This window comes from Quercus robur, chromosome 4, assembly GCF_932294415.1.
Source record: "Quercus robur chromosome 4, dhQueRobu3.1, whole genome shotgun sequence".
NCBI classification, from domain to species: Eukaryota; Viridiplantae; Streptophyta; class Magnoliopsida; order Fagales; family Fagaceae; genus Quercus; species Quercus robur.
The window spans coordinates 37,758,184-37,769,362 of NC_065537.1; the positions used below are offsets into that span (position 1 = coordinate 37,758,184).

Genomic DNA, 11,179 nt, shown 5'->3' on the forward strand with positions numbered 1-11,179 from the left:
ATGGCGGAAACAAAAACCAAAGCACATGTTAGTCTTATGTCCAAATGCTTTAAGCATGCCCCTATTTCATTTGCAATTATGGGGGAGATGTTTCATGATTTGGAATTCTTGTTATTGAATGAGTTCCTAAAGTGATGCAAATCTTAACATGACCAAATAGTGGCAAGCAACTGAGCATTAGCATAGGTTTTGAAAAGTCTTAGGAAGGACCCTTTTTCACAATGAAAATTTTAAGGTGTAACACCTTGTCCTTTTAGGAAACATTTGGCACACTTTGTATGGCGACCTCGATGGTGATGGCAAACACGTCCCCTTCCATCTTCAGCATAGTCTTCATTGCTTCAACATCCATGTAGTCCACCCAGTCGACTTCTTTTAGAGCCTCCTTGATCACCACAGTAGGATTCTCTTTGAAAGTGAGCTTCTCATTGAAGACCATCTCCCATCTTGGATACACCTTCCCATCCTTGCCTACCCAAAGCTTGGGAAAGCCACAAAAAGGACAATCTCCTCCTTCCTTCACAAAATTTCCATTGAGGGTTCCAAGGTTCTTCTTGATTTCATCGTAGCCTTCGAAGAATCGCAAACCTTCCTTGGTCAGTTAAGTCTTGAATTCGGGGAATTCAGCCACCCCTTTTTCTTCTTTTCCAAGACCCATACTAGACATATACCCCATGTTCTTCATCATTGCAATCACCTTATGACTACAATTTGGGACCAAATCTAAAGTATACCTTTCATCCTTCAATCCATAATTAGCTATGTTCACAAACTCAAAGCCACTCATTTGGAGCTCACTTCCTCCTTCCTCAAGTCCACAAACTAGTGCTGGGATTTCACCATCACCAAGCACTACAACAATTCCTCCCTTCCATGGGATCTTCATCTTTTGGTGTAGAGAAGAAGAAATAGTCCCAATAGGATGAAGTCATGCCCTTCCTAAGAGAAGGTTGTAGTTAGGAGTGATATTCATGACGTGGAACTCCACAGTTGTTTCCAATGGGCCATTCTTGCAAGGGGCTTTAAAGGTTCCTATCACTTTCCTTGAAGTGTTATCATATGCCCTAACACCCCAAAAGAAGTACATACACTTCAATCCAAATTCAAAATAACATATTTTAACAAAAATATAACATCCATAGAACTTGCCAAATTCTAAGTTTCAATATTGAAAGAGTTGGAGCAAACAATAGACTACTCATGACTCTGACTACAAGTATCATCCATAGATTCTTTGTTGATGTCCAAATTCATAACATCTTACATAAGCTCATCCAATTTCAATCGTTCAATTTCTATGCCCAAAAATAAATAAATAAATAAAAGTATTAGTGTGGACACAACGGGAAGTCATCACCTAGTTTTTGCAATGGTCTAGGAACCATATATATAGTGTTCTCTCGAAGAAGGACCTTTTGATCTTACTACTAGAGATATGGGTTTAGAGTTAAGGTATAGTCTTGGGAAGGTTTTAGGCACCCTAAACCACCCAACCCTAAGGTTGGCTTTCCTTCATTATGTCTTATGTCTTAACCCTATTAAAGGCATACTCAATATTGCATCTATACTCACACACACAATAGCATACATCTAAACACACAACATGGCATCAATCATCCCTAACCGTACATTTATCATGGCAATCAAACAAAGCCTAAACATTCATCTAATCATGGCACATCATTGCATCCCAAACCCTAGCATACATCTAATTATGGCATAACATCGCATCCCAAACCCTAGCACATATCTAATCATGGAATTTCCTATCATATTACATCATCTAAGGCAGCAATGAAAACAAGGCAAAAACACAAACATGAAAGATTCAAGCAAACATGTGACTAAGCGCAACTCATTGAACAAGCATGTTCAAATCCATTGTTAAGCAAAATCATATTCAAATATGCATGCTCATGTGAATGCATAACTTACCTTGTAGCGACCCAGCACCTATGGCATTATGCATGGACATGTGAACGAATGGCATGGCATTTAACAAAGAAATGAAAAAAAACCCTAATCTAAGGATGTGAAAGGCAAACAAATATGTGAAACAGAGACTCAAGCTATATATAGATACATGGAGGATCAAAGCAGAGGTATAACATATGAAACAAACAAAGCAAAACATAAATTAGGGTTTATGGATAATGACTTGCGTACTCATACAGAAGCCTACATACGCTGCCAAATATCTACATGCGCAGGGTTGTTCGAAAACCCTAACCCAGAAAACAGTAAACACAGAAACAAGACAGAACTTAAAATTATAAATCTAACACCCTAACATGCTTTTAAGACGTACAAGAACGTAAACCTAGACTACATAAACATATTAAAACATAAAACATGTAAAGGAACAAACAAAACAGAATTAAACTTAAAGAAAATAAAAGAAAATGTTTGAAATGAATACCTTAAAGCAAAAGCTCCCAGGCTTGATTTTTTACCGTTCTTATCATTCAAATCTATCACAAATCAATAAAAATGTGATTAGTAATCTTTAAATTCAAAGATCAAGGCCAGAAAAAAGAACTAATCAAATAAAATTTACTTGAGGATGTTTTGTGAAAAAATACCCTATTTGATTCACTATTTCTAGTGAATCTTAGTGTTTTCCCGTGGGATTTCTATGTGTTTTGAAAAGGTACTATGTAGGACTATTTATAGTGTGAAAATAGGGGTTTGGAATGGCTCCCAAACAATGTGGAATTCGTTCCAAACCTCAATCTTTAATGCAAAAAACTTGCATTTCTTATGCTTTTGAAACCCTACTTGCATGCGCAGGCTCGTGTTGCGTGCGCAGACTTGTGTTGCGGACGCAAGCCTAGGGTTTCTATTGGCCTTTATTTTTTAAAAATAGATTTTTTTTGCTCATTAAAAAGTTATATTTTCCATTTTAACATCTCTCAAGTCAATCTGTAATCTGATTGTGCCCTAAACCAACCTTGAGTCTTAGAATTTCAGCATTATTAGAGAACGGGAGCGTAAGTCGTAAGGGGTGCAAAATGCAATGTTTACAATTAATAGTTACAAAAAATTATCACGCATCAACAATGTTACAAGAACTAAATAATAATTTAAGAGTAATAATAAAAAAAAAAATTAAATTAGATATTTATACGAAGGTTTGGAGATTTAGGATTTGTAGGGTTTAGAGATCTCGGGTTTGTAAAGTTTCAATTTACAATTATATAACTTATAAGTTTATGTAATTACTCACTATTCTTTTTAAGTTTAAAATATAGGTTGAACATAAAAGGTATTTGACAAATAGAAAATAAAATGAATATTTATTTGCCTTACGAGTTAAACAATTTGTGTTAAATGAGTCATTTCAGGTTAACACAAAAAAATTAGCATGTCAAACATGTCTATTGTGTGTCAAAAAAGTTGACCCGCTTATGACATGTTTCTTATCATGTCGCTTTCAAGTCGACCCATTTATAACCCAAACCTACTAAGGCCTGACCTTAACCTGCAAAAACCTGTGTTGTGTTCTCGGGTCGGGTCAAACATTAACACTCCTACTTTGAGTTGCGTATCATCCCACCTAAAATAGGATACCCGAAAGTCTAGGTTGTTTTTAAAAAATTCATGGGAAAGTATTAAATAGTTTAAGAATGTTTTACTCAAATGATTTTGTTGTCTATACAAGTTTGTCTTAAAAAAAATAAATAAATAAATAAAGTGCCACATTAAAGATAAAGACTAATTAAAATTTAAAAGATAAAAGGTCTCTCTATTTTCCTAGGTTCATTGTTTCAGGACTTTCCTCTCTCTCACAAAGCACAAAACTTTTCGTGTTTCCACTCACCATTTTTACTCCTTGCACTTCTGGTACTTTATATATATCTATCCATCGCCTCTTATCTTCATGCCATAGGTTAGGTGCTTTTTTATTCTATTTTAGCCCTCATAACTTATTGGTTTCTTTGTAATTTTGGACTACGATTTAGTGTGGCATTGGTACGAGCCTTAACCAAAAAAGTAAAAAAATGATGATTATTTTGGAGTTTTCTTTGTTGTGAATCAAGATTATCTCAACTTTAGTTGCAACCTCAAGTTTCTTTGCAGCTATTCAAGAATAAAGTGCAAACTATAGTCATATTGTTAGTTCTCTCCTTCAAAGATACAGTTAAGTAGTTCTTAACATAATGTTTATGTTCTTTCTCATGTATCTTTCATGCATAGTACTTATCCACTTGTATCTTTTTTATTACTAATCTTAGTGTTGTTAATTATAGTTGTTGTGGTTTATAAGAATTAGTTTCAAATTATTTAATTTGTTGTTACGGTTTTGATATACAATTTTTTTTTTTTTTTTTTTGGAGAGAGTCTGCTCTAAATGATAGCTCTTTATTATCAGATCAAGACACCAATCAGTTTTTGGTGAAAGCGGAGATTGAACCCAAAATTTCTTATACAACCGCTTCTACTTCTCTATATAAAGATAAAGCTCATGTGTAAAATTAATAATGCAATATCAGTTCTCCTAATTTTAGCTATACTTTTCTTAAGTTTTAGCATTTTCTCTTTTTATTTTATTTTTATTATGGATATAAAGGCCCTATTAGAAGAAATTAAATATTGATAAATGGAAGTATTTTTAGCCAATTTTTCTTTGTTTGATTATGTTCTCTTTATGTTGGTACACTAATAATTTTGTTTGATTTAGATTATGAACAAAGTGTTTGAGATTAGGGTATTGGGATTTGGTGGTGGGAATGAAGTGATTGGAGAAGTGTTCAGTTTTAGAAATAAACTCTTCTTTTTATCCAGATGTTATTTTATTATTTTAAATATTAAATTTATAATATGGTATAAACTCCTAGAAATTTCTAATAACTCTATTTTAAGACCTTCTCCCCTCTCCCTATGTGTGTTAAAATATTTCGTATTCTCAAAAAGAAAAAATAGTTAGTTAATCTCACATTAGAAAATGAGTGTGAGTTAAAGAGGTATAAAGTCTGTGCTATGTGTCCAAGAGTTAGACTCTTTTGAATATATACCACTATCAGTTTCTTTAAGACTTTTTCCTCTCTTCCTGTGTGTGTATTAAAATATTTAGTATTCTAAAAAAAAAAAATCCCATATATATATATATATATATGTGTGTGTGTGTGTGTGTTAGCAAAGAAAACCCACTCAATAGTTAGAAACTACTTCTAGGATAAGGAAAAATTATAAAATATAAATTAAGAAAATTAATCATCAAAGCATTCATCAATATTATGGGAAGTATCATAAATACTATATAACAAAATGAGCATTATATATGGGTCTTAAGAAAAAAAAAAAAAAAAAATACCAAACATCCATGCATCGTGTTTGAAATTGTCTAGTAATAATAAAAGCTTATCAAATTAGAATCCCCGTGCAAATGAGCAAGACTAGATTACATAAACAGGTAGGGCGATAGGGACATGATAAATGAACAAAATAACTCAACATTCATCTCTTCCCTTTGTTGTGTTTCCATTCCACCTTGGAAAAAAATCCTGTTGTGCCTCGCATATTGCAATCTTGTTCTTATGCTTTTATGGATAAAATTTACTTACAAAATTGGTTATAATTTTATGTTATAATTTTACTTAATATATTTTTATTGGAGGTGAATTTTAACAAATCCACAATTTGATTACATTTTTATTTTATATACTCCATACTTGCAAAATTTCTAGAAAATTAAAAATTAATAGTTATGTCATTAATAAATTATTTAAATTAGCAAAAAAATTGATTGTAGCTTATTGGAGGTAAATTTTGACAAATCCACCATTGGATTACATTTTCTTCTAATATCCTCCATGCTTGCCAAATTTCTAGAAAATTAAAGATCAATAGTTATGTCATCAATAAATTGTTTAAATTGCAAGTATTTGTAGTTTAATATTATGCATAAAATACAATTTTATAGATTATAAAGTAAATAATATTTGATTAACACAATATTTAACATGTGTATTAAGAGCATAAAAAACATGTAATCTAACAATTAAATTTTTGATATATATAGTAATATTGAAGATATTAAGTAAGGTTGTAATCTTAATTTACAATCAATTTTGTAACTAAAACTTTTCTTATTTTTATGGAAGATTGTGCCAAAATCCGAAGGAACATACAATTTCCACTATACAACCACCCAATCCTATTCACTCATGAACCTACACAACCAACTGGCAGCAAACGAGTCTCACACCTTAAAAGGAACAAATTTTATCTCCAAACTATTCAAACTTTATATATATATATATATATATATTTTTTTTTTTTTTCCCGTTATAAATTTTAAAAATTTAACCATTAAATTTTATGTTCCTTATATTCTTAATATGTATATCAAATTTCATTCAAATTGAATGTTATTTACTTTTTAATAAATAAACTTATTTTTTATACATAATTTTAAATCACAAAAACTTAAAATTTTAACATTTGTTTCATGACATAGAAATTGATCTTTAATTTTCTTAAAATTTTACAATCATGAACAATATAATAAGAATATGCAATTCAATAGTTAGATTTTTAAAATTCATACTCAAAATAAGAATATATAAGAAGTTTGAAAGATTCCTCTCTAAATTAATTTAAAAAGAAACTTTGTTCTCTTAGAAGATGCACTGACCCGCATGAGTCATTTATAGAAGTTAGAAGAAAATATCCAACCCATCCAAGGTATAAGTTCAAACAATAACACTAAGGGTACATTTGAAATCTGCTTATTTTGCCGAAAGTACTATAAATAAAGATAAAAGTTAGCTCAACTAGTACAATGAAACCCATGAATAATAGCAAAAAATACCATGAAACTCATAAATAGTAACAAAAAAAAATTAAATAGTAAAATAAATTAACAAAAATAATATTTGCCAAACAAACACTCCCCTTCCTTCCCCGCCCCGTTCTGATTCCTCAACATTTGGTCCCACACAAGTAGTAACTTACCTTCCAGTTTCCAAAGGGTAAGATTTTATATATATATATTTTTTTTTTTTGAGAATCGGTAAGATTTTATACTAGTTATTACTGTTATTTTTTGATGAGTTGTCTCCACAGCACTTCCGGCCATGTCTACTGTCAGTCTTCCAACCAAAGCATGTTTGAACATTCATGACAACCGGCCACATAATCGCATCACAAACTGACCATAAACTTCCATACTGTTCAATCGAGACACCACTAGATTTCTGTTGCTCATACATGATACAAACAATTCAGTCATTAAGGAAATCATGCTCACAACCAAAAATTAATAAGAGCATGAATTATAACAAACGTTCTTCGAAAGTTACAACCCAATACACAGGCACAAAGTGATATCACATACTATAAAGTTCATCAAAATATCACTGCTACATAAAATGCCATTACAAAATTGCCAAAACAATATGAAGCAAAACTCATACAATTCCCAACTAAGTCCATTAACATGCCAAATCCAACATTTTGCAAATCAATGTGCGGACACGCATGTGAAGAGCTCTAGCAAATACAAAAAGTGCAAGCACAATCACAACCTACAAAATCCAGTGCTAGCTTAGAGTCCACCACAAGCAAAAGCCTCTACTTCTCTAAGCCAACTTCCCTTTCAACGGACCTTTTGGAATTTTACTCAGAACCTTGGCATCAAACACTAGATACTGCTTTTTAATCTCAACCATTGCCTTCTCGGCAAATGGGTCAACCTTGTCCTCAAACTTCTCATACAGAACAGGCACAGTGTGCAGCAAAACAAAAGCTGATTTCAAATCAATATGATCAGAATTAAGCATATCATATGAAACTGACTATAAAATACATATGAACAAACACAAGTTTTATTGTCCTTACATATATAGAACAAGGTCAAGAAATTACACCAAGTGCCCACAGTGGAAAGAACCCACAAGCCAGCAATAACCTGACATCCAAAAATTGATCTTATTAGAAATCAGATAACTAAATAAACTACCCATAGAATTGCAAGTCAGAATGTTAAAGATCCTGAAACTAGCAAATGTAGTAAGCTCCACATGCATCCAGTGAGTCTTGGGACCAAGGATTAGTTGTTGCTTTTGTATGCAACTTTTGATAATATAGTGTAAATTTAACAGTAAAGATCAAAATCTCAAAAATAGCAAATCTTAAAGCCTTTATGACACAATAAAAGTATTTAATAGTTAGACCAACAAGAGTGCTAAGTTAAGAGGAAATGATACATACAATGTGCAGCTGTTACCAAAGAGACATGGAAGTAAAATAATACATACAATGAGAAATTTCTTCAAATCTCTTCCTGATGCAATATTCCGCAAGACAGCAAAACCCTGATTAATTTCAATTCTCAGTGCAGAAGCAACTTGCAAGAATGGCTCCTCAGGAAGATGAACTTCTGGGATCCGGGGAGGAGTCCTATAAATAGAGATCTTAAGCAATGAGTTAAATGAAACCACAGATACAATGCATGGCCTCATGACCTAAGAACCAATGTAGTCAAAGGACATAAAAAGCATGGCATAATCACCTAAGGACCAATGTAGGCACCTCTAGTGAGGCTATGTGAGTAACCAAGCACCTTAAACAATCTGTAAGGCACCCAACAGCCTCAATGAAATTAGCGAAGAGAAGTTCTATACTTTAATTCAAGTGAGTGGATGTCTCTTTCTCTTACTTTCTTCTCTCTATCTCACACACTTACATTTCTTTCCGCATCAATTTAGAAATAGATTTTTTCCCCATTAATTTCAGTAATATAATCTCTTAGCTTTAATAATTGTTCTATTTTTGTAAAAAAAAATGTTTTTAAGTTTATTTAGTAGAGACTTTTAAAAAAAAAAATTCTCATTTAATGCATATGATTTGAGGTACATTTAGAGTTCATAGCCTAACTTAGAGTCTGGTGAGTACTTTTTAGTGCCTCACTCATCACGCCTCAGGCCATACAAGGATTTGATATCTTAGGGTGCGTTTGTTTTGGCTTCAAACCACTTCTGGAAATGCTTTTCCGTAAAAATGGGTGTTTGGTTGTTACTGAAAATTGGGTCAAACTGAAAATGTTTTTAGTGTTGACTGTAAAATAAGGGCAACAAGGTGTAAAATATTTTCCGTTGTTATTTTCACTTCAAACCATTTCCGGAGATGCGCAAAGAGAGAAAGAGAGAGAGAAAGAAGGACTCACAAACGCGAAAACAGAGAGAGAGAGGGAGAGAGAGAGAGAGAGATCATGCCGTCGAACCCACGATTGCGCCGGTCAGATCGCCATCCTCGTCCCCTCCACGCAACAGTGAGTGCTCTGTTCATCCCACTTCGCTGACCTATTCTTGATCGTCATCGACCCAGTGAACGACCCACCCCTGGGCCAATCGGACCGCCATGAGCAACCCACCCCTGAGCCAACCCAGTGAATGACCCACTCCGCTAACCCATTCCTCATCGTCACATAGCACCGTTTGTTTTGATCTCTCTCTCTCACTTAAGTCCCTCTCTCATGATTGATCTTGGGATTTTGATTTTTTTTTGTTTTGATTTTTGTTTCTTTGATTGTTTATATATCTTGATTCTCTGTAATAATATTTGTTTTGATCTTAAGAAAATGTGAGAAACATGATAAAAATGGGTTTTTTAGAGCATTTTCGAGGACACAATCAAACACTAGAAAATATTCTCCAAAGCATTTTTTGGAATGCAACCAAACACTTGAAAATACTTTCCTTTCCCGAAAATATTTTCACCAGAAAATATTTTACACTCAGAAAATATTTTACATTCAACCAAACGCAGCCTTAAGGTAGCCTGTGACTACATTGGTATGGCTGAATCTTGTATAGATTATTATAACACTAAGGGCTAATAATGTAAAATCTCAAAAAGCTTACTTGTTGATAAAGGTATGAGCATTGGACCACAGGAACAAGATTGCAAGAGCAAGTATCAAAACATGACATACAAGAGTAAGCAGGTGGTATTCGACCAATTCAAAAATAACCCAGATGGCAGTAACTCCACCGAGTACACCAGCTGAAATCTTCTTGTTCCTCCATAACAACACATCAGCAGCTGCACCACCAACACCATTTAAAGGCATTAAATCAACACTTGCACACAACATCAACAACAACAATAGCAAAGTCTTTTTTCTTTTTTTTTGGGGGGTCAGCTATATATTCTCAACACATAGATTAGAGAAGAGTCCGCGTCAACCACATATATTATTTTCCTCCATTCTATTCTATCAGAACTCCTAGTCTCTGTTTCAGAAATTCGAATTCGATAGTTATCTTTTTATTAAATAATAATTGAATTATAACATTTATTTAACATTAACCGAAGTCCAAAACCATACTTGAGGAATCCAAATTTGAACATTTTTATTATCAGCAACCAAACAGAGCACGAAAGCCACAATGTGCCATTGCCGATTCTCGCCTCAACTCACAGATCGCTAAAAATCACTAAACGCACCGTTTTGCCTTCATTTCAAAAGCACTTTCCAGAAAATGAAACAAACACACGTCACATGACATGACATGACATCCACATTTAATGCCTAATGAATCAGATTACAGATCTCATACTGAGAGAGAGAGAGAGAGAGAGAGAGTACATACGCTTTCCGCCACCGAAAACCTTGTGAACCGGTTTCTCTCTGCCGAAAAGCCGGTAAATCTGAGCCTTTACAGATTCCGGTTTCTCGGAATCGGAATCGTAATCTGAAGACGAAGATGAATCATGCGCGTGGATCTTCTCGCTTATCTTCTCCATCACTGCCGAAACACCACCGCTCTCAGAATGCTCCGCCATTTCACCAAAAGAATAAATAAAAAATAAAATAAAAATTGAATTTCAAAAAAAAATAATAGGGTTGGAGAATGAATCTCACTCTCAGTAGAATTTATATATAGACATAGTCCCAACCTAAGGTTTGGGATCCCCAGCCTGGTGGTTCGGGAGATTTGACGGCGTTAAAACGGTGTTCATGTTCGAGAAAAGAAGACGTTAGATTTGACGGCGTATTTTTGTGTGTACTGTAGGCGCGGGTGGGCTGTATCTGAGTCTGACTCTGATGGATGGACGGTGGGGATTTGGGAAAGTCACCGGCCTGGTGAAAAGGTGGGACCACGTGGCTGATGGTTGAAGTGGAAGGACGGCTGTGGGTGGTACTTTGTTCCCTGGTCGGGGTAGTGGGTTC

The 11,179-nt window shown here is 33.8% G+C and overlaps 1 protein-coding gene across 1 annotated transcript; it reads right to left on the reverse strand.

The window, feature by feature from the left end:
• Nucleotides 1–7,233: 7,233 nt before the first annotated feature.
• On the reverse strand, nucleotides 7,234–10,865 carry LOC126721424 (reticulon-like protein B5). Its single transcript, XM_050424453.1, has 5 exons — nucleotides 10,599–10,865; nucleotides 9,867–10,047; nucleotides 8,262–8,403; nucleotides 7,843–7,912; nucleotides 7,234–7,750 (listed from the first exon to the last, which is right to left on the reverse strand). Exons 1-5 carry the CDS (start codon nucleotides 10,789–10,791, stop codon nucleotides 7,584–7,586), a joined length of 753 nt encoding a protein of 250 aa, XP_050280410.1. The 5' UTR covers nucleotides 10,792–10,865; the 3' UTR covers nucleotides 7,234–7,583.
• Nucleotides 10,866–11,179: the final 314 nt, after the last annotated feature.